At 39.2% G+C, this 25014-nt stretch overlaps 1 protein-coding gene across 1 annotated transcript in view; it reads right to left on the bottom strand.

Moving 5' to 3' along the window:
• Window positions 1-1410: 1410 nt before the first annotated feature.
• LOC131678706 (coiled-coil domain-containing protein 85C-like) overlaps window positions 1411-25014 on the bottom strand; it is a 157729-nt gene continuing 134125 nt past the window's right edge. Inside the window, exons 4-6 of the mRNA XM_058958974.1 lie at window positions 15830-16018; window positions 15513-15770; window positions 1411-2567 (exon numbers count right to left, since the gene is read on the bottom strand). Of these exons, the coding sequence (XP_058814957.1) occupies window positions 2115-2567; window positions 15513-15770; window positions 15830-16018 (900 nt within the window). The 3' untranslated portion in view covers window positions 1411-2114. The remainder of the gene's footprint in view (window positions 2568-15512; window positions 15771-15829; window positions 16019-25014) is intronic.

Genomic DNA, 25014 nt, shown 5'->3' with positions numbered 1-25014 from the left:
GCTTTGTACTAAGGAGAAAACCTCTATAGTCCCCCGAGTGGCGCAATTGTGTCGTTTTCCTTTGGGGCTACTAGGATTCCGTGGTTGGTGTTCAGGGCCGGGCAGATGGCGTAGCGAAAATATCCGACAGTGTAACCAGGTATCTGTTACGCCGCCATGATTTTGAAACGAAAATCAAAAACTAGGGCTACCAATCTCCTTAGGGACCATTTATAAATTACGTATCGCAAAAATTGCCCAAAATTGACTCCCCTCTCCCCCTATGTAACAAATTGTCACAAATTTTTCCATCCCCCCCTCCCCTGTTACGTAACAAATTCCAAGAAAAATTTTTTTTTCTTCGATGAAAACATGTTACGTAACGATTTAGTTAACACCCCCTCCCCCCTATGTCACAACTTGTCACATCTTGTCGTACCCCCTCCCCCCTAAAAGCGTTACGTAATTTATGAATGGTTTCGGATCTCTAAGATATAAAAAATATACTGAAGAAAGGATTTACTCGAATTCAACTTGGTTCGTGTGCTAGAGCCCATCAAGCTACCAAATACCAAATATCTTTTCTAAAAAACAGTCACATTTTACTCGAAGATGAGTAAAATTGGTTAGTCTCGGTCAAGATTCAAGATGTCCTTATTTTAACCTCAGTCAATTTGGTAACACTATCAAAAACGTCTTGTTAAGGTCGATCCACAATCAACGCAACCAATTCCATTCGATACGGCTTTGCGATGTTCGAATATCATTGATGCATCATGGTGTAAAGTGTTTGTCATTCATCAACATGTCGAAAAAAACTCTTTTCTTCCATTCATTGTGCAATATTTTAACTCAATGCCAATCATCTAAAGATTGAGTCATGCCGTATCGTTTCTATCTAGTGCAGATCCAGCTGGCAGCAAAACGAGTAGAACAATCTGAACTTTCAGTGGGGCCATAATTTGAGTGCCCGCAAAGATGTTGGCTCGTGCCAGTTCAATGCAAACGGAATAGGGGAGCGAATATATGTAGTAATTACCCACTCAAAACATTGGAAAAAATGAGATCACATAAGGCGCAAGAAATTTTATGTAAATGTAATGTAAGCGTGTGTATTGCGAAAATGCGAGAAATTCTAGTTATAAACTCCTTACTTTCTGGGGCCATATTATGCAACCAGTTCGAATCGACTTTTTCATACAAGCTTGCATACAATAAACCTTTCGTTTCGAGATGCGCAATGTCACCCCTGCTTATCTTAGTACCCACTCGAGATAAAAGTATGACGCCGGCCCAGATCTCTTCAATTTATCAGGAAACCACAAGATTTTTTGAAAAATATATAGTATTCTTTCGTACAAAAACTCATTCATTGCTTTTTCGTAATAACAACCATTTAATAATGATACAAGTTATATATAAAAACAACTAACAAGAAATCCTAGGATACACAAATACATAGCGCTGAAAAATAATTCCTCCTGTTCGTTAAACGTAAAATATTCCTCATCCTCTAGAAACCTAATTTTTGCTCCAAATGAAACTTTATACATAGCTAAAATCTTCATATCTACAAACCAGATCTGTCGGAACGCTGGCGATTAAACCGGTATAATCGTTAGAAGAATTTAATTCAACTCCGCTGCTTTTCACCCCACGTTGCTCTAATTACAAATCTCCCTTGCGTTCCAGTAGTATAAATATAACGATAAACGGTGATAAATACTTTGCTGTTAACTATAATTCAGTAGGATAAACTGTAATATGCTGCCCTTGCGAGGTTTCAGAAACCTCATTTTTCGTTTCATGCGCTTCTTTTCTTCGGGAGGATTTATTTCTAGGCTGCGCTTTGCTCTGCTCTCGTCTATACAATTCCACGCAACAAAAAAGGCTCCTTTTCGGCAGCGCCTTAAAAAGATGATTTTCCGCTCGTCTATTCTACAAAGAAGTAGTGTGCACGCGCGTCTGCTCTGCTTATTTTCTGTAGAATCACTATAATTAATTTGTACATCATCAAAGTGGGGAGATACACAGTGAGGATGATCTGCGGTTTCCTCGCTGTCCAGGCACGTCAAACAAGCCTCGTGTGGCCTTGTTGTTTTGATGTTTTCGCCACCAACCCGGATTCACCTTGATCAGACATGCTGGTCGATGCCCGTGTTCGGGGCATCCTCAAGCTTCCGCCACACTACATTGCACATCTCTCGTACCAGTGCCTTCTCACCGTCGTCCAGAGGATCGGGCGGCGTGTTCGGTCCGATTCGTTCCCGTTCGAGCTGTTCGCGAACCTCCAGCACCTGAAGGGCCCGTACGACTGCTTCCGGTCGGCCGGAAATTGGATCAGCGATCGACGAGGGCTGGTTGGTGTTGTTGTGGTTATTGTTGTTGATGTTGTTGTTGTTGTTGTTATGATTGTTATTGCTGTGATTGTTGTTGTTGATACCCGGTGGACCCGATCCGTTTGTCGGATTGAGGGGTATATTTTTCAGGATAGCGCATCGTTCTTCCTCCAGTTGTCGTATTCGACTTTCGAGTGAACGGACATATTGCAGGGTTTGGTCACTAAGCGTTGTACGAAGGTTGATCTCCTGCAAAAAGAAAATATATTGTTAGTTAAGTGGAGGAACACAATATTCACCAGGCATAACTGATTCCCTGTGCAACTTCAGCTAGTTCAGATCGATAACGGAGTAGCAGCCAGGGGTGGTCGCACAAGCTCAAGCTCAACAAAATATTCACCAGGCACGAAGTTTAAACGATTGGCTGTCCAAGCAATATACATCGATGAACATAGATATTCATTACACACGTAATACAAAAAATTAAATTCTTCTCTATAATAATAGTGCTAAAGGAAATTCGGGGTACATAGCTAATTAATAATGCAACCGAATATGGGTATAAAAATATGAAACTCAAAGAAAAATAAAAGAAAAATATTTTAATTCTTGTTTTAAATGTAAAATAAATGATGAACAAACAACTGAAGCATCAATGCATGTCGTTGGAAAGAAAAGGGCGACTGAATAATATAAGAGGCATAATCGAAGTCACGCAGAATACACTTCTTGTGGTAAGCTCCAAAGTGTACTAGCTCTTATTAAAGCAGATTAGCTACTAAACCGGTTTAAAGCATTATTTCATCCAACCTCTTTTGTCACAACAATGATTTGATAGAAATGGTGAAAATGAATAAGACAGTAAATTATTCGCCAATTTAAGTTTTCCTTCATTAAAATAGCGTATATTGTAAATTGTGTGACCTTGGAAGGAATCTCTTCTGCTTATAGTTTTTGGGTGCAGCAAAAGATATCCCCACATGGAGATCAGTCCTGAACCAAGGAACATAATGATTTCGCGTCGTGAATGGCGTAGCTCTTTCTAGTAGCTCTGCAAGCAAGGGTTCCTTAAAACAACCAACCCCGTGCTTCAGTAGATCCACGTGACACTAACTCGAATCGGTGACTACACCGTCGATCTCAAATTTGTGAGCGGACATGTAGACGTGGTAGTACTGTATAAAAAGGTTGTCGCCAGTAACGTAATTTTCTTGCTTTAGACAGAACATCATAATTCCAGATATCTGTCACGGGAGATACAATAAATTAAAAAACAAATCAAAGGATAGTAAAGCCAAAATCTGGTCAGGTATGAATCTTCACTTAGTGTATGACTGGATGCTACCGCGACAAAATCTGGGTACCTAAAATACATAGATCTCATGAAATATTCAACCAAAAAAAATTTCTTGCAAATATGGACGTATGCCTTCTCTATCTAAAAATATATAAAAATATATAACATGCTGACATGTAAAAAGCGTTTTCAAAAATAGCGTCGAAAGAAGTGTGTGTTAGAAAAGTTGTGCGGTACAAATGAAAACTAGAGATATCTAATTAGAATACATTGAAAACCCGTTTTATCAGCCCCTGTTTTTATCAGTTTTTTGACCCGATTTTATCGACCAACCAGTATTATGAGGCTATGTTTAGGGATTAAAGAAGAATATTTTTAGAGCTTCGGTTTATTAAAAAAAATAAACAAATATGTGTTGCCATTGTCCCCATTTTGTCAACCTAACATAAACAAAGGGGGCTGATAAAAATGGGTCTTCGCTGTACTTATAAAAATCTGCTTGGCTAATCTGTTTGATAGTGTTTCAAATTCGTCTACCACTCGATTACCAACAGCTACAAATAAAAGAAATGCAAAAACAATCTAATGAAATGACTAAATGGAGTATAAAGTGAGACAAATATCAAGAAAAAAGTCAGACCTTTTTGTTCGCACTGTTGGTAAGAAGATAGTAATGTCAAAGGTGTGTGTGTGTGTGTATGATAGCCAAAATGTGAGAGATAAACACTTGTACAAAAAAAATTGCGGATATTTGACCAAATTTTCCCGCGTGATAATGGATAACAAAACTTAGGACATAGAAAACTTTAAAAATTAAAATTGTGGAATAAAGCAGCTAAATTGGCTATCCTTGATTTTTGTTTGGATTGTACCTAAAATCTTTTCTAACATGCACTTCTTCCGATGCTATTTTTGAAAGCGCTTTTTACATATCAACAAATTATTTATTTTTAGATAGAACAAACGTACGTCCATATCTCTGAAAAATGTTCAATTTTTTTTATTGAATATTTCAGGATATTTATGGCGTTTCAGGATATAGAAAATCGCCCTCTGTACCGATAGGTGGATAGATTGAAAATTGTACTCAAAATTAGTTATTGTCTATTTTTAGTTTATATCCAGGGGGTCCTCTTATATAATTGTGCAAAAAGTACCTAATGTTTGATAATTTTTTTTGAAGAAGTAAAATGACTTAAACATGTGCGCTATACTGAAAAATGTTTATTAAGGTTTCATCTATAAAATAAAAATTTTCCAGGGTAAGGTTAATGATCAAAATATAGCGATTTTGTAGTTTACAGCACCTGAGAATGTTGTCTTCTTTTAGGCGGGCAAAACCCGAAGTTGATTGGTTGTATGGTTCAAAAACAAGAAAGCCCGCAGATTCGAAAAATCGGGCCCCGTGGTGGTGGAGGAACGCTACGTGGGAAGCTGAGCTGCAAGCAACCGGGCGGGTCATAGGTGGTGGATAATGCTTAATCGCGATAGCAACTAGTTGTGATTCGCGACCCGAACCAGCAGCGGGGGCTGACTGCGGGTGTGGTAGGACGAGGTAGTGGGCCCTATACGTTCTAGGCCTAAATACCACATGCCCTAAAGCAGCCCTGACAAGGCGAGCCAGTGCCGCCTTTAAATAAGCGCTTAGCCCAAATCCCTCTCCTCCCGTTATCCTTCCTTCCTTCCTTCCTTCTGCGGCTGTTCGCCCATCTAAATATGGAAGCTGTTCTTCAATGTCAGCTTCTTTCACCGAACAGCCTAGATAAGCCATGTAGTGTCGGTAGTGGTTGTTTCAACCGGCTAAGAATTACACTACGGACTACCTGTTTCAGTGGTAAAAATCTACCAAACAGGGAACCCCAATTCCATAGCGTCATGCGACCCGTGCTATGGGTAAAATTGTTGAGGGGGTTTAAAACATTCTCAATGGCGAACGGAGCCTGGGAAGAGTCGGGCGAACTCCCCAGTATGCTGCATTACGCAGCGGAACGTTCACTCTACACACCGATTTTTTTCACCGATGATCCACTTAATTTTGCCGAATTTTTGTTGGCTGGGGGTTTGCAGAGACTCTCGGCTGATGGTAGTTCGGTGAAGTTTTGTTGAGTCTCGATTATCAAATTTCGATGTGTACAGATGAACCTGCCCAGAGGCCGTGTGGTATCCGGCCTAGAATTGAGCCACTGGAGTCCTGCTCCCATGTCGTAGGAGGCGACTGAAAGTAGGAGACCCTAAGTCAAGGTGTAGTTCCGTGCCGAGGACTTAATGATTGGAGGGTCTAAAATATGCCAGTCGCGCACGGAGCATTTTGGGTTTTGCCCTTGCTGTGTTATGCGAATCTCTGACACAGTGGACCATTATTTTCTTCGCAAATCGTGGGAATCAAATGATCATGTCCCATTTAAACCTGATATGGCTCGCTAAATGCGTTAACATCCCAACTCGCTTGGTGTCCTCTAGTTGTTGTGCAATTTGTGTTGGAGATGAAATGTACAGTTCTCTAATCAACAATGGTTAGAATAGCACAAGTCAATCTCCAACATAAACGTACAGCAACTATGAATTTATCTCGACTCATGCAGGAAGGTAAAGCTTCCATAGCATTGGTTCAAGAACCGTATTTCCATAAAGGAAACTTCTATTTTGGAAAGTTACTTAACACTGCCTTCATTGCTTACAACAAGACAGGCATGACTAACCCACGTGAAATGCCTCGTGCTTTGTTTGGTTGAATATCCACTGCACAAAATGCAACATGCATATCAGTGTGGGAAATCCACGATCACTCTGCTTCACGATGTTGTTTACAACATTGAGAAAGCCTTCTCGCTCAAGCAATCTAGCTTGGGTGTATTCCTAGATATTGAGGGTGCTTTTGACAATGTGTCCTTCCAGTCTATTCTGGAAGCGACGCGCGGTCATGGTATACCTTCATGTATCTCAGGTTGGATAAACGCAATGCTTAGTAACCGCATACTTTGCTCGTCACTGCGACAGGCTGAGATACGGAAGTTGAGTGTTTGCGGTTGTCCTCAGGGCGGCGTTCTGTCACCTTTGTTATGGAACTTAGTAGCTGACGGCTTGTTGAAGAAACTCAATGAGCTTGGATTTCCAACCTACGGGTTTGCTGACGATTACCAAATACTAATTACTGGATTTTGCATCGGAACAATCTTTGACTTGATGCAACAGGCATTAAGAGCTGTCGAACAGTGGTGTCGACAAGTTAAACTATCAGTTAACCCAAGCAAAACTTCAATGGTTCTTTTCACGAAGAAGCGAATAACAACCGGGGTTCGTCCCTTGCAGTTCTTTGATTCTGAGCTGTTGTGTGCAGATCAAGTCAAATACGTTGGAGTCATATTGGATTCCAAACTGAATTGGTCTGCTCACATTGAGTTCAGAGTCAAGAAAGCGTGCATGGCCTTCGGGCAGTGCAGACGAACTTTTGGAAAGACCTGGGGTCTCAAACCTAAATACATCTATTGGATTTACACGACAATTGTACGTCCAATACTGTCATACGGATGCCTTGTGTGGTGGCAGAGGGGAGAGGTGGTGACAGTCCAGTCAAAGCTAAACCATCTGCAAAGAATGGCGCTCATGGCGTTGACTGGTGCTTTCACCACGACTCCGACTGCTGCTCTTGAGGCACTTCTAAATATCAAACCATTACACATACACTTAAAACAAGAAGCACTATCATGTGCATACAGACTGCAGGTTACTGGGCTTTGGAACAGTAATCATGTTGATCTTGCTACCAGTCATACACGATTGTGGTCACAAATGGTTACATGGGGTGAAGATATTCTTGCTCCCAGCGATATTACACTCACTTGTAGTTTTCCTTACAGGACATTCCATGTTAAGATTCCCTCTCGAGAGGAGTGGTTGTCTGGCTTTATGGAAAGACAACAACAAACGCAAGTGGTTTGTTACACTGACGGTTCTCTGATGGAGGGACGTGCTGGTGCTGGTGTCTACTGTCGTGAAATGAGACTGGAACAATCTCACTCACTAGGTAGATACTGTACTGTATTCCAAGCAGAAATCTTTGCGATTATGTGCGGGGTGCAATCGGCCCTTCAACTGAGTTTGTCCGGCAGAGTTATAAACTTCTGCTCCGATAGTCAGGCTGCAATCAAGGCCCTTAGCTCAGACAAATCCCGGTCCAAGCTAGTGATCGCGTGCCGAACCCAAATCGAAGAACTAAGCATTGTCAACACTATCTACCTTGTCTGGGTGCCCGGACATTGCGGTATTACTGGAAATGAATGGGCTGACGAATTGGCCAGGGCAGGTTCAGCGATTGACTTCGTTGGTCTTGAGCCCGCGCTGCCAATTTCGTTGTTGTTGGATAAGGGAAAAAATACGGTCCTGGGCTTCGTCCGAGCACCGCAATTATTGGAGAAATCTACAAACGTGTCGCCAAACAAAGGCGTTTCTAGAACAACCATGCCCAGTGGTTTCGAAAAATCTCTTACATTTTTCGAAGTTCCACTGCGGCATGCTGACCAGGGCTTTAACCGGCCACTGCAAACTCAATTATTACATGGCAACTATTCAGCGCGCTGAGTCTTTTTCATGTGATCTTTGTGAATCCGACTACGGAACTTCATATCATCTGATATGCAACTGCCCAGCGCTAGCGCAATTGCGATTACGAGTCTTCAGCCGTCCTTATATAGACGAAACCATGTTTGGTCGACTGAAACTCAGAGACATACTAAAGTTTCTTATCCAATGTGGTAAAGAGCTTTAGGCTTATTCGCAGGCAAGTTGAACTACTTGTGAGTTTAATTTACCTGTTGTTTATTTTTTGTTTTGTGCTGTTTCTCCCACCCTTCCAAGTCTACTTCCCCACACCTCCTTGTCCTTTCCTTCCGCTCAGGAAATGATGAAAACACACGGCAAGGCACAAATCCCCGACTATGTACGGGGAACGTGCCATTTGAGCCAATATATTCTGATTCCTGATTCCTGTATGGTTCAAAAACAAGAATGCCCGCAGATTCGAAAAATCTTGTTCCGAAAAAGCCGCCATTTTGGACGCCATTTGTGACATCTTACACTCGAAAATTTTTATTTTATAGATGAAACCTTAATAAAAATTTTGCAGAATAGCGCACATGTCTGAGACATTTTACTACCTAAAAAAATGTTTAACATTGGGTATTTTCTGCCACAATTATATAAGAGGACCCCCTTAAACCATAATTACAGTAACAGCAGCAGTTAATAATTTCGGTCAGAATTCGACCCCAATTACTATTTTGTGTGACGTTTAGATTCATCGAGCCCATTACTGCATGCATGCAAACTATCTCTACAGTCGAAGATCTGTTGTTTTTTCATAATTCGTTTATTTGACATGGCTCGATGCCCAGGTAAGCGCAAAACTATCGAAAAAATAATTACTTATCTTGTGTGCATTCTTCGAAGAACAAAGAATCTTTTGCCAACTCAGAGCAGCAAACGAGCAAAGTAAACGACAGCTAGTAGATCCTAGTGCACACTGTATCTAGAACAAAGGAAATAATATGTTTACTCTCGGCGGTCGTTGGCCTAAGATTTTATCCCACACGACCGAGTCTTTGTGAGATGGAATATTTTCTAAAGGTAAAAATTGAGCTGCGGCTTATGGATATCGCCTATCTTCAGTATCATCACCTGCGCATTGCAGCGCTGAAATGAAGACTCCCATGTATTTGGAAAATGTTTATATAGAGGTAAGGCTACATGACTTGTCATAGCGTACTCCCCCGTGAATCAATTATAAAATGCATTTTGCAATTCGGAGAAGTAGAATCCGTTACACCTGATACTTGCAATACTTCCCGGGTATTCCTATCGGTATTCTTATGGTGACCCAAGCAACATATTTTGTAGTAAAAGAATATTAACAACTAATAATGAAACCAAATCACGTGTAATAATCTAGCCGGGGTGAACATGATCTCAACTGTTTCATCACCAAAAAAGCCCAAGGCGGAGTCTATTTGTAACTTGTCATGAAAACGTACGCTGTATTGCAAATCAATTTTACCACCTAGTTTCACATCGAGTTCAATTATGTCTGGAAAATTTTCGGTGTTGGAATAATGCGATGTTATTTTGGGAAGATAATTTGGAATATTTGAAAGCAAATCTTTTGCTCTTCTATGCTTAAATTTCACCGGCGCATCTAGATTTACTGTGAATTTTTCAATTTTACGTTTATATTTTCAATGCGCTCTCAAATAAAATCAGGAATGGATGAAAATATAACGATAAGATATAGCGCTCCAGGCAAATGACGCAGTTTTCGATTGCGCCTACCAATATGCAAATCGAATATGGTGCAAAAATTTATGAAAGCATCATGGCCGCCTTCTCGTTATGGCTGATTCGTTGACAGAAGAAAAACAACGAATACAGATACATCGATAACGCCATCTCGTTGTTGCAAATTTGTTTTGTTAAAGTGTCGGCAAGTATTTGACGAGTTTCCAAGTGTTTTGTTCTTTATATGATGCTTATTGCACACAAACACTGACAGCTGCTATCCACTATAGCATTCAGTTACTTTCAACTAACAGTTGTCAAACATAATAGGCTCCACCTACTAAGCATCGCACAGAGGAGTAACTAGAACAAATTCTTGGCCAAAAACCAAAATATTTTTTTTTTCGATTTTTTTGTTTCGTTATATTTTTTTTACATACCTAAGAATCTACTGTATAACATGGCAAAATTAGGAGTATATCAAAAATTGTTAAAGAATTTTTGCATGTATGCCCAATGGTGATATTTTAAGGGATATTTTAATCGTTTTCGTAATATATTCAGCAAAATCGCTTTCTAGTGATGATGACTGTATTAAATAATACAATATTATTACAAACATAGTTCAACACAGCCGTTTGCTTAACTTCAGCTTAAAACTAACTAAAAAAGTAGACTTGCTGTGTATTGCGCCAACTTTAAAAAATACCTTTTTTAAACTTTTTATTCCAAATTTTAATGATAAAAAAAGTTAGATTATACGGCTAGATCCGGCAAAGTTGCTGAAGCAGTATTACAAAACAAGATTTCAGCTATACAAAAAATATTCGAACTCTTCCGATCTTGTCCGATCCACCAATCCTAAGCGATTTAAAAATATTGAAATTTTTACTAATTTGAGGTACACCGAAATGCTGTAGGGCCAAATATTATGTTTACCAAAATGTATCTCTATGAAAATATGCACAGGCGTCCCTTTTCTTTTCCCTTTCCCACTGATCAAATGTTTATGCAACTGGGAAAAGAAATGTATTCACAAAGGTCACCTAGAAATTACTAGTATTCGAAAGGATATAGAAAATTGGCCTCTGCACTGGTAGGTGGGTAGATGCCAAATTGTCCCAAAAACTAGTACTTGTCTATTTTTAATTCATATTAAGGCATAATAACAACAATTGCAGCAGCAAATAATTTTGGCCAGGATTCGACCCCAATTACTCCTCTGCGCATCGTTTATAGTCGGTGTTGTTAAATGGAAAATAATTCATTTAGTCAACAGAACCGCGTTTTACGGTTCGATTAGCAGCAAAAAACTTGTTTGTGGTCTATTACTAACAATTAATGATCTGAAAAAATACATTGACACTTTCCTACTACTGATATTCAACCAAATAGCTTGTTTTTTTTTCCTAAACTTGTTACATTTGTTGCTTGGGGAGGATGCACATTGAAAGACCTATTCCCTCCCACTTAACTATACAATTCAAATATAACGATCCGGTATGGAAGAACGTCTGATCGTGAACATCAGTACAGTAAAGGGTAGTATGAAATATCTAGCAACATTCTGGCAATAAGTATTTTACTCCTGGTTAAACATTTCTCAAGTTAATTCAAACAAGGCGAAAGTACTTTTGACGATGCTTTTAAAATCTGGGGGTACGATAATTTAAATAAAACAATATACATGCCTAAACAGTCAGCGGTTCAACTTTTATTTGAAGAATATGAATACTGCTGATTATTTAAAAATTAATCGCACAAATTATACAAGCAATCCATTGACGTCATTCAGGTAAGAAAATGGGGTAGTGGCAAATGATGTGAAAAATCACGAAACCGCGGAAAGAAATGTTGAAAAAAAGATGTTAAAAAACATGGGTTTTCAGCAGCTGCGTCTGGCTTTGTACTTGCGAATGACTTCTTCGGTGTCGTCGTCGTCACCAGACTGTGAAATTGAAGTTGTGCATTTCGGCTCACGTGGTTGCGTCGCTGTGCGACGATCACGTTTGCGCTTCGAAACATTTTTTATTCCTTTTCCTTCTCTTTTTCGATCAAGTTTTTTTTCGGTTATCTACTTCAACAACATTTTAAATTATTATATTGTTAACTCATGCCAAATATCTGACGCGTATTTCTTGATCACGAGCACGTAATGTTTTGAACGGAACCTTGAATTGTTTAGAGGCTGATCGAATACTGACGCCATCTTGAGCAGATGCAATTGTGTTCACTCCGTTTTGGCGTTTTCGCCCCAAATCACGCACAATTTTCCTGTGAAAATAATTTTAATTTACATTATAGTAGTGACCTATAATATTCCCAAACGACTGACCTATCGTGCCCCCAGGTGTATGTTTCATATTAGTATTTTTTTAAAAACAAAAATGTCGAAAAACCAACATAAAACTCGTGTTCAACATTAATTCTTCAAGTAAGAAAAAAACTAACTTGATTTTTTTTACATTAATTAAATGTACTGTATTGAGAACAAAAGATAATGCGTTTTTGTAGAACAGCACACGAAAACATAAACGAGGCCGTAACTAATACAGCTGATCAATAGTAACAGCCGAAATGACAGTCGTCAACCACGATCTTTACCGTGTATCTAATTCATGCAACACGAGCGACCTCTGTAATACACCGAAACCTCCATTTACGAACTCTTTTTACACGTAATATTCGATTTATTTATTCGAAACTAAGCTCGCAAAAAAAATTGAGTATGTACAGTACAGTATGATGTTGTGTACAATTCGACATACTCTTAGTTAACTATTAATAATAAAAGATGGGTATTTTCGGAATGGGGTTGAAGAGTACATGACGGAAATCGATGCCGGAAGCCATTCTGTAATCAAAGATGGCGAATTCCGGTTTAAATTCTCTATAAACTAAAAACATGGGCATTTTTTTACAATTATAGAGTAGATATAGACACACTATACAGTGAAGACCCGCTTTTATCAGCCCCTTGGTGAATTTTATGCTGATTGACAAAAACGGGACATATATTTTCCTTTCTTTTTAATAAAACGAAGCTCTTAAAATATTCTTCGTTAGTCCCCAGATATAGCCTCATAACCCTTTTCTGATTATTTAGTTTAAATTTTCATACAAACTTTTAATGTGATTCAAAAAGCCAATAACTCCTATTTAGGAACACAGAAAGAGTTCAAAAAGTGTTGAGTTGGAAAATATCACATAAATTAGTAATGGAATTTGGGTTTCGATGTCGTCTCATCAGAATCAGAATCACTAACTGGTCGGTGTTAAGTCCGACCGGACTAAGTCGCAAAATATTAAAAAATGAGATAATGATGGTGCTGGATGAAGAATTTCTTCGGCTGCATTCGACTTTTGCCTGGTTTGAATTTTGGCAAAAAATAATTTAGAATTATAACGTAAAAGATGCTGCCATTGAGCTTGAGCTTGAGCTTGTGCGATCACCCCTGGCTGCTACTCCGTTATCGATCGGGACTAGCTGAAGTTGCACAGGGAATCAGTAGAAAATTATGCTTGGGAGTAGCGAAACATCTTTCAATGTGCAACTCCTGGTAATCCTAAAGTGTTTTTGATCAATACCGGCGCCGGCCAGGCCCGAACGTAGATCGCGGAAGGAAAGGGAAGGAACGGTTAGTCCGATACTTGCTTTTGCTAGAGGCCGTATATACTACTGCGTACTCCACAAGTATCACGGGAGGAGGATATTTTTGTTAGTAAGAGTATAGAAGTTGGATCTACTTCTTCTTTACCGACGTCAGAGAGGTGATTCCAACTACCTGGACTAGATATCGATACACCAATTTCATGGACCGGGGACCAACGGCTTTACTTCCCTTCCGAAGGAAGACGTGACCACAGATTTTTTCACCTCAGAAAAATCTCAACGACCTCGGCTGGAATTGAACCCAGGACAACTGGAATGAGTGGGGGTCACGCTTACCACTCAACCACCGGCGCCATCGATAACGTAACAGATGCTGCCATTCAAGTTTTAAACTCGCTTTTCTCGAAATTAATACAATGTCACTTAGTCCGGTCTGACTAAACACCGACTTTTAAATATTGAGATTCAATATTTTGAAAATTAATATGATAGAAACAATTCAGAGAAGGCAATCCACCTTTTCTGTGTGGATCTTTGAATTATTGCGAAGATCGTTTGACTATATTTCGAGTTGTTTCTAAAGCTTTATACAAAAGTTACGTGTCATAAGTGTGTATTGATTTTCTGCATTTGAACTAGTTCTTAACTTTATGAACATTATTCATAAAACCAAAGGTCATTCATAGATTTAGGAAGATTTGTTCACAAAATCGAAACATTCCGGATGTTTTCTTGTGAATTATTCTCGAATTTTAATCATAAATTCATTCAATCCTCGTGAACTAATTCATAATTCCTAATATATTAATCACGATCCAATATCCGTGCTCATGAAATAGTTCACCAAATCATGAAATATTTTTCTTGTTTTCGTGAACGACTTACCACGACTTACCATGCGTTCCCGTGAAATAAATCACAAGATTAAAAAAATACTCATGCATACGTGAGGTAGTTCATGAATCCTAGTATACTGTATCGATTTTGTTGGCTATTTTCAGCAAATTTAAGACTAAGAGACAACGAAAGCAATGAAATTGAAAGACAGATAAGTATTCTAGAGTGAATCAGTTATAACCTTAGAACGGAAAACTAGGACTAGGCAGGCTCATAAGGACATGATCGAAAGGAAATGTGAAGAGTATTTTGCCTTCTGCTAAGTAGGAGTTGGGCGTTGCACCCAAGTCTACCGCACGGTCATTGATAGAATATAACTCATCATCATGTTTTACCGCCGACGCCGGATGATCCTTTCGATCATTTCGATAATTCGTGACTTGAAATCATGAACATAAATCTCTTGGCAAAATGTATAAAATTAAAATTAAATTAATTAAAGTAATTAAAATCCTAAAATCAAGAACATAAATTTCTACTGGTGACTAAAACATCACGACAACGTGAACTAACGGAAATCACACAAAATTCCTGAAAACATGAACATAAATCACATTACCCGTGATTCAAATATCAAAAATCGCAACTGAGATTCTGAAATCAGGAACATGAGACATTATACTCATGACTAGAATATGAGAATAACGTGAATTAAAATTACTTAAATTCGCGACTAAGATCTTGAAATCATGAACATAAATCTTGCCAGTCTGACAGAAAAATCTGACCGTAAACTCATGAATAAAATAACACGGTAACGTGATTAAAAACCACAAAAAATTGCAAAAAAGCTCCTGAAATCATGAACATCGTTTGATTGTTGGCTGTGTATTCCCAAATCATGAAAAAGAATCATAACAGAAACTAAACATGTCCAGGGAACAACAGCAGCAATCCAGCCAAACATTCGACTGTAACGCCATTTATATATATTTGGGGCGAACTAGTTTTTTGGAGGTTTATTATGCACCATTTCAGGAACTTGGTCACGATTTTCGTAAATCGTTCAGTTCACGAAATCGTGATCTTTTTTCATGCATTTATGAACGGATTTTTTCCGTTTGAACAAAAAATTCAAATAAATATCTGAATCAAAAAACAGGAAATCTCCAAAACTCACCGTCAACCCGTTCCGCCCGAACTGCCCACCCAGCTGATGCAGGATTTCATCGGCATTCGTACTCGAGCTACTTCCATCTCCGTCATCCCGGAGAGGAACAGCATTCGTTGCACCGGGTGTCGCACCGCAGTTGGTACATCCCACCGGTGGCCGATTGGTATTGGATCGTTCTTCGTCCAGGTACAAACATAGCTCCTTCAGTTCCAGATTGTCACGAATCAGCTCCTGCTGTTTGTCATCTAGCTGCCGCAGTTTGGTCTAAAAAATGGTTTTGTTACGAGCACTATCTGGGAGGAAGATTCATTTGCCCAACATACCTGATAAGCGGAAACCTCTTGTCGCATTACGCTCGCCGTGTAACGACCAAACCTCTGCCATTCGCGGGCCAACTTTCGTCCCTTTTGTCGGTCATCGTCCAGGAAACAGCACAGATCTCGAAGTTCCTGATTGTCGTCACTAAGCCGTTGGTTAGCCTCCTTTAGCGCTCTTAGCTCGGCGAGAAGATTCTGAAAGTGACGGAAAAATTGAAACCCATTAGAGTGCTGTTGTTGTTATGGTCTAATTGAAAGCGGCTCATAAATAATGAGCAATTTGCAAGATAAAAAAAAGCCTCTAGATAATCATAAATTGTGAGCAATAAACACTATTCCACGGATAATATCAAGCCGTAAACCGTGAGTATTTCCGAGTAAACCTTACTTTAGATACGGAGTACCCCCTCCCTCTATTCACCGCTGGTAAAAGTCGTGAGCTGTCTAAAAGATTCGTATAATTAATGACAGTGCTAGAACTAATTAATAGTACGTGTTGCGAGATAAACCAGCTTTCCTTTCTCCTCTTCTAAACTATCAACCCCTTGTGACGCGAAGCGAAATCGTGTTGATGGGCGCCGCCAATGTGCTCGTAATGGGCTAGTTCAAAGCTACTCCAGCAAGTAAAAAGAGAGAATAAACAGATCAGTTTTTCCTTTCTAATCAGTGTACATACACAACGTATATGCGATGCGCGGTATGCAATAAAAGCAAACCCGAACTCGAACCCGAACCTAAACCCAACCGGTAAGCTTCTTGTATGTTTTTATCCGCGAAAGCACACCTAAGTGGATCATTAGCGGCAGACCTCTTTTCCGCGTGGGTCTTAAACTCTCTAACTGGCATTTTAGAATAGCCGGAATCCGGAGTCGGAAAAGGGAAACGAAATCCGAGACCGAGAGAAGCTGCTGAAAGCTTTCTCCGGCATTACTGCCCGACTCACGGCTCTATTACTGTAAATGTGCGCAATTAAAGAATTATAATTTATATATAACAATAATAAATCGTGGAAGGAGAGGTAGAATTAGCAGCAGCAGCAAAGGGCAAATGCGAAGCTATAGTCAATGTGGTACGCGATATACTTCCGCATATTGGAAGCATTTATGCTGAACCGTTGCGTTGGTTGGTATCGGATAAAGTCGAACTTTACGCTCTCCGTTGCGTGGTTGTATTCGTAAACAAAAGGAAACGGGTTAAGTTCTAAGAAGTGGAGGCTATTTATACTCCGTGCGAGGTTAATTTCCAATTTTCGATGAACTGTTACAATAACTGGAGATTCTTAGGATGAACTGGATGCAATTTGCTTGGCAAATCGTTAGCGTCCGTACTTGTCGGTTTCTTGGTCTAATAATAATCGAAGCAATTATTCAACCGTTTATGTCAAGAAATTGAACACGCGACAGTTGTACCGCACCTATATTTTGAGCCCAATATCTACCGATAACCGTTACAAAATTAATAATCTTCTTTTCCTCATACGTACATGCACACAAAACCCCACCAGGTGGGCAAGGCAAACGCAAACATTTATTTAATTGCTAATTAGCGTTCACTAATTAACCGAGAATTTCCTGGCTTCTAGGCAGGGCAAACACCAGCAAAAGTAGCGCCAACAATTCTTACCCTACATACCTCAGCTACTTCGGCTACCGACTCCGGGCGAAAGATCTGTTCCACGCATTCTAGGAATTCATCTCATAAAGACCGTCTGGCAGAAAAGAAAAGAAAAATCGCGGCGAAAAAAAAAAGATTTTCCTCACCTCATCTCATTTACTTTGCGCGTAAATGCAATTATCATTATCCGAAAATTGCTTCATTTTCCAGCTTCTATTATTCAATTACACACGGCGTAGCTTTTCAAACTCCTCCCCGTGGCCGGCTGGTATGCACATGTATGTAGGAACATGCGGGAGATATGCAACCTGGCCAAACCCAACCCCGGCCGAACTTCCATATGGTGCTGGTGAAATTCCAACCAAACCAGCAGAAGGCGAAGCACCCAAACTGCATTATGAAATTGGCTATTTCTTAACGGGACCGAGGCCAATCGTCGGATTCTAATTTGAGCAATCACCTTACGCCTTAAGGTATCAGCAGTTTGGAATAGCTTGTTTTTTTTCGTAGAACCTTAAAAACAACAGAACCAATTATGGGTATGACTCAGTTTATTATTATGCAAATCAGTCTAGCAAACAAGAAATAAGAACTGATGAGTCATTGTATGTTATCACAAGTCTTTGTATGTTATCACAAGTACATTCATTTAATAAATAAATTATCTTACTACCCAAGCAACATCAAGTAGGGTTAAGGGGGTCTTCTGGTTTCACAAAATCGATATTTTTACTTACATATTTGGAATCTATACGTTACCACTCCTGTCTAAAATATTTAGTATATCAGTTTATATTTATTTTTCATTTATTCAGCAAGTGTCGCTATGGTTAGATTTTTGAGAAGTTTTTTCGTTTTTACAGCTTTTTTTAGGAAAAAGAAATTAGAGAACAAAGTCCATCCTGAATAAAACACTCGAAATTCAGACACAAAACCAGAAGACCAGAAGAAGAAAATAAGGTTTGTAGAACTTTCAACCTGTTTTGATGGACCTTAAAAGCTGTTTAAACCATTAATAAAGGCTAAATCAGCAGACATATAGCTTCTTCAGTCACGGTATAGACTAGCCTGGTTCCACTAATTCCTAACCGACTAAAGATGACTGCTTCTTTCGACTTTCAGTTAGGCACTTCATAATCGGCCAATACTACTCTATTTGGCGAAACTGCGATTTGATGGGTTCAATTCTTTGGGGGAAAACTGGACTCTTTTGTTGTTGTACCATCGTAGCACGTGCTTGTTGTAATTGCAGCTGGTCAAAATGTAAGTTGGCTCTCTTGAGACCTAATGAGGGGTAAAATCCATTTGTTAAGCCTTTCCCTTTCGTTTACTTCCGAATTTATAGATGTATCCATTACAAAAATGATGGTTTTCTTGCAACTGGAACAGATTCCTTGCCAAACCTAAAAATTTTTCGCGAGTTTCTCTGCGAAATCAAACTTCCATATGCCATTTGTGAAATTGGTCTAAATCTGTTTGAAATCGAAATCCTACGAGATTATTCAGCGGCACATCACCCAGGTAACGGGCCCGGATGCTGCGGTTAGATTGTTTACTTGCTCGGTAACATTGAGCAGGCAGGCTTGAAGATGGATTCGCCGCACAGTACAGAGGTTTATCGTTCAGTTTATTGCTTTGATTTTTCGAAATACCTTCAACCGTAGTTGACGATTAGCGGTCCCACTTCGATTCTTGTTTTGTACTTTTAAATCACTCGAGCATCAGTACTCTTAGGATTATTTATTTATTAATATAGATTTTGAAGTTGCACTTCTCATATCTATAGATTCGAGTTATACTTCAATTAGTTGCAGGGAGAATGTTTCAAGCTCAATCCGATTTTGCTACTTCTCGAGCCGGTCACAACAAACTAGAGTACAAACTGTCTATCAAAATCTAGAACAAATCTACCGCCAAACGGCTCTAGGTCAATTGACCGAGAGCCATGTGGCCGAATGTCATTTAACCGACAGGTCATTAAACCAATAGAATTATATTTGACCGAAAGCTAGTAAGCCGAAAGGCCATTTGTCCGGAAACCATTTGACTGAATACCATTTAGTCGAATGCCGTTTGGCCAAATGCAACTTAGACGAATGTTAGTTGGCCGAAATGAATTTAATTACTGCCATAATGTTTCTATTTGGACTGCGTTGAATTGATTCATTGAATGTTTGGTATCGGTGGGTTCAAAACTTGCAATCAATGTCGAATGGGAGAAAAGACTATCGTTTCGTTTAGAATAGCACTGACGATAATATCATTTTCAATATAAAAATAATCTAAAAAAAATCTTTCAAGTCTACCACCACCCCGTTAAACAATGTTGTCTACAACATCGATAAAGCTTTCTCCCAAAAGCAATCAAGCTTAGGAATTTCTTTGACAACATGTATTTCGAATCCATTTTGGAAGCAGCACAAAGTCACTTTCACACATCGTTCAATTCTCCGGGAACGGATGAAATCATTCCAGTTCTACTGCAAAAAGCATATGAACACTTCAAGCATATTTTGAAAAAGGTTCTTATTTGTAGTTTTGCAACAGGATACATTTCATTAGCGTGGCGGGAAATAACTGTCAAATTCATTCCCAAAGGCGGTCGCGTCACTTATGAGGAGGCAAAGAGCTTTAGACCGATCAGTCTGACCTCCTTCCTTCTCAAATCAGTGGAACTATATTCGGGATGTTAGCTTAGGCGAGCCCCACTGCATGCAATGCAACATGCATATCAGCGGGGGAAGTCTACTACCACCCTGTTCCACAATGTTGTCCACCACATTGAAAAAGCTTTTTCACAAAAGCAATCAAGTTTAGGAGTTTTTCTCGATATTGAAGGTGCTTTTGACAACGGGTCTTTAGGATCCACTTTGAAAGCAGCACGAGTTCATGGAGTACCTTCATATATTACGAACTGGATACACGCAATGCTTAGCAACCGACAGCTTGCATGGCGTTTGGCCAATGTAGACGGGCTTTCGGCAAATCTGGGGGACTCAAACCCAAGTACATTCAGTGGATCTACACAACAATTGTTAGACCAATACTGGCATACGGGTGCCTTGTTTGGTGGCAGAAGGGAGAAGTCATCCAATCAAAGTTAAACCATCTTCAGAGGATGGTCCTGATGGCGATGACTGGTGCGTTCTCGACAACACCTACTGCTGCTCTAGAGGCACTCTTGAAAATAAAACCACTCCATGTGTTTCTGAAACAAGAAGCACTTTCTTGTGCATACCGTCTTAAGGTTACTGGGCTCTGGAACAGTAACCCAATAGATCGTGCAACTAGCCATACAAGACTGTAGTCCCAAATGGTTACTTGGGATGAATATACACTTTCAATGTGAGAATTCCTCTTCGCGAGGAATGGCTGTATGGCTGGATGGAGAGACAACTAGAAGAATACGTAGTTTGTTACACTGTTGTTGGAGGGCCGAGCCGATGCTGATGTCTATTGTCATGAAATGAGATTGAACCAATCTCATTCGCTTGGTAGAAACTGTACCGTATTCCAAGCAGAACTCTGTACGATTCTGTGTGGCGTACAATCAGCACTCCAACAGGGAATTTGCGGTAAAAAATCTGTTTTTGCTCTGACAGTCAGGCTGCCCTGAAAGCACTTAGTTCGGCAGATTCGAGATCGAAATTAGTAATCGCATGTCGAATTCAAATCGAAGAACTTAGCCTTTCAAATGCTATCCACCTGCTATGGATATTCTAGTCAGTGCACTGACTGGACATTGCAAACTCAATTTTCACATGGCTACTATTCAGCGCGCTGAGTATTATTCATGTGATCTTTGTAAATCCGATTACAGAGCATCATATCATTTGATATGCAACTGCCCTGTAGTAATGCAATTACGTATCCGGACTTTTAGTTCTCCATACATAGATGACCTACATACGTACAGAGAGCTGAAACTGAAGGATATGCTATTGTTCCTAACCCAATGTAGTACAGAGCTATATTTTTAGCCGTATTTGAAGAACAATCTCTCTTCGGGAGTGTTATCGTTCTGTTATCTCAATATCCCCGCGGGGGTGTTGATTAGACCTCTCCACATTTTGAAAAAGTTTTGAAATATACATGGGTCAGCTCAATTTTTTGTTTTAGGTGTGAATTTAAGAAGCTTCGCCAAAAATAGCTTAATTTGGACATGATTTAGAAGTGTCTCCAATCAAAAATCGTGTTTTTGCTATGTTTCCATAGGAAGATCACTTACATTCTGAATTATTAGGCCCTACATGCCAACATATCGTCAAAGGTTATTCCTTATGCATATCTTAACATGTTTTAACAGGTGAACATAGCTATTATCGCAATAGAAAATTTGTTAACTAGATTTTTATATAGAAAAGAATACCAAAACCAAGAAAAAATACTACTAATTTTCCTTGGTTTTGATATACTTTTCTATATGAAAATCCAGTTAACAAATTTTCTATTGAGATTATAACTATGTTCACCTGTTAAAACATGTTAAGATATGCATAAGGAATAACCTTTGACGATATGTTGGCATGTAGGGCCTAATAATTCAGAGTGTAAGTGATCTTCCTATGGAAACATAGCAAAAACACGATTTTTGATTGAAGACACCTCTAAATCATGTCCAAATTAAGTCATTTTTGGCGAAAGTTCTTAAATTCACACCTAGAACAAAAATTTGAGCTGACCCATGTATATTTCAAAACTTTTTTAAAATGTGGAGAGGTTTAGTGTTGATATATGCGCTCACTGCTTAAATAAAAATTCTAAATCCCTCCGGGGGTTGGTAGTTTTATTACTGCTATTGTAGCACCAGCAGATCGTTCAGCATCCCTCCGGGGGTGGAGTATGATCTGTTTTAATTGTTCTGTGTCGTTATTTTCCTTACCCCTAACCTTACCACTTCCCCAATCCTTTCACCAGGAAAATGATGAAAAGACGATTCTTGACAAGGAACAACTCTTCAATCAATATGGGCAACGTGACATTTGAGTCAGACGCTACTGATGCCTGAGTCCACTTTCACATATCGCGAACTGGATATACGCAATGCTTGGTAACCGACATCTGTACTCATCGTTAAGTAGAGATAAGGAAACTGAATGTCTGCGGATGTCCTCAAGATGTCTGAAGATGTACTGTCACCTTCTATGGAATCTTGTCACCGACAGCTTGTTGAGGAAACTTAATGAGCTTGGTTTTCCGACGAGTGGTTTTGCCGATGATTATCATACGATGATCTCCGGTATTTGCATTAAAACACTTTTTGAATTCGATGCAGCAAGTCTTATGTGTTTTTGAGCAATGGTGTCTTCATGTTGAACTAACAGTTAATCCAAGTAAAGCATCAATGATGCTTTTCACGTAACGAAATATTACGACCAAAGCTTGTCCGTTGCAGTGCATTGACTACGAATCTATTATAGCAGATCAAGTTAAATACGTTTGGGTAATTCTTGACTCGAAACTAAATTGGTCTACTCACATCGAATATCAGACGTAAGAGAGCTTGCATGGCCTTTAGTCAATGTAGACATTCGGCACTTCAATAAGAAATTTGCGGCAAGAGAATTTATTTTTGCTCTGAAAGTCAGGCTGCCGAATTGGCTAGAGCGGACTGATTTCATTAGTCGATAACCAATTCTGCCACTGTCGATAAGTTAGTTAAAGCACAAGATTTGCTCACGGCATCCGAACATGCCAACTGACGTTCGCTTGCAAACTTACGTTCAAACATTTTTTTTCTGCCGGATGTGAGTCCGAAAACGTCAAAGAATTTGTTGCATTTCTCCAAGTACATTGGCAGTACTCTTGCCAGGGCACTGATATTACAAACTCAATTATCACATGGCTACTATTCAGCATGCTGAGTATTATTCGTGTGATCTCTGTGAATTCAATTACGGTATCTCATATCATTTGATATATGAATTCAATTGCGTGTCTAGATTTTTTGCTCTTGGTACATAGACGAACCAGGGAGTAATACTTAAGGATATGTAATTGATCCTAACGTAGTGTGCTAAAGAGTTATAGGCCTTTTTCTTTCACCACCATATTCCATCCCTTCAGAAAAGTGATGAAACGATATGGCAATGCCCAAATCTCCGAATAACATGTGGAACATGCCAATCCAGCCAATATATCCTGAATCCTGATTCATAAGTTTTGTACAATGTTTATTCAAAATTTAAACACAACTCCCCCATTTTTGTCTGGATCCACCGGTATTACAACAATCTCTATAACTCACCTGTTTGGATCCGTTTCTGATATCGGCTTTCCAACTACTAGGGTAGGTCGTTCGAAACAAACTGCTGCAACTGCTACTAACAAATCGCAACTAAATCCCATGTAATAGTTGTTCAGAACACGGGGCAATTCAGTTCCAATTTCTAGTTTCCTACGACTCTAATCTCGAGGCCCAAAATTGAGCTGTTTCTTGGGAAATAATCAGTATCTACTGAACAAATTTTTAATTTTTATTTTTTAGTTTGAATCTACATGTTTTGACTATTAAATTTTATTTAATTTTAAAACCATCGTCGACCTTGACATTGACGTTGAAACTGATGTTGAGTATTTCATAAAAATATTGGTCCGATTTTAACAATTATCCAGCGGTATGTTTACACCACTAAATAGGTTTTCTGGAGAACGAATCGCAAAATTTTATTTTGTTCCATGTAATCAATCACGTTTCAAGGTCGCGCATATGTTTTTCTGGTATTCGAAATTAAAATTTCAAAGCCAAAATTTGTAGCTTCAAGATGCAAAATAAAAATTCAATGTATTCATTACACATTTTGCAATTGATTCCCCAAAAATAGTTCAATTTCGGACTTTGATGGTAGCGCACCCCCTTAACTGAAGATTATGGAGTCTCTGGATTTGTTTTTGCTGTAGAACACACAATAATCCCGTGCAGGGTGTTTCGTAATGTGCAGATTTTTTACAAGACTGACACGTGAGAAACTGATTGTCATGAGTAAACAATGTGGTCTGAGCACATACAGTGTTAAGTTGCATAACCACGAAGAAAGGGATAAGGTGTCTCAACTGCATTCTCTTACTTCGAACCCCGTCGCTTATGTCTGGTATGATATAGATCCTTTTATTTTTTTTTTGCAACGGAGAATACTTTTCGTATAACGATAAGAATTTGTGATTAGCACTATCGGGTGCGTTTGGAGATAGATTGAATAGTCATATCACTACTGCGTTTTTTTCAGAACATGGTGGGATTTTGACCTTAAATTTGTCACTCTCACCAAAATGCTTCACGATTAGTACGAACTTAAACTTCGACGAACCGATTTTATCATTCAGAAAGCGCACTACTTCTCGTGTGGATCTTCAGCCCTTGAAGGCCACAGTGGTACAACCGAAAAGCTCTATTTTCATGATGTCTTGTTCAGCAGAGCAACCCTGACTCAAACAATTTGCAAATGGTGGTTCGCTGGTAAGAATGCTGCTGAGCCGATCTACTCCTCCCTTTGTGACTCTGGAACCCTACGCACAAACCACGTTGTTAAATCACAGGACTACAGTCAAACCATCAACGAGCATTGAATCATCAATGG

The sequence above is a fragment of the Topomyia yanbarensis genome, chromosome 2 (genome assembly GCF_030247195.1).
Source record: "Topomyia yanbarensis strain Yona2022 chromosome 2, ASM3024719v1, whole genome shotgun sequence".
NCBI classification, from domain to species: domain Eukaryota; kingdom Metazoa; phylum Arthropoda; class Insecta; order Diptera; family Culicidae; genus Topomyia; species Topomyia yanbarensis.
The sequence above is the reverse complement of the archived record's forward strand: the minus strand, read 5'-3'. Positions and strand labels throughout refer to the sequence as shown.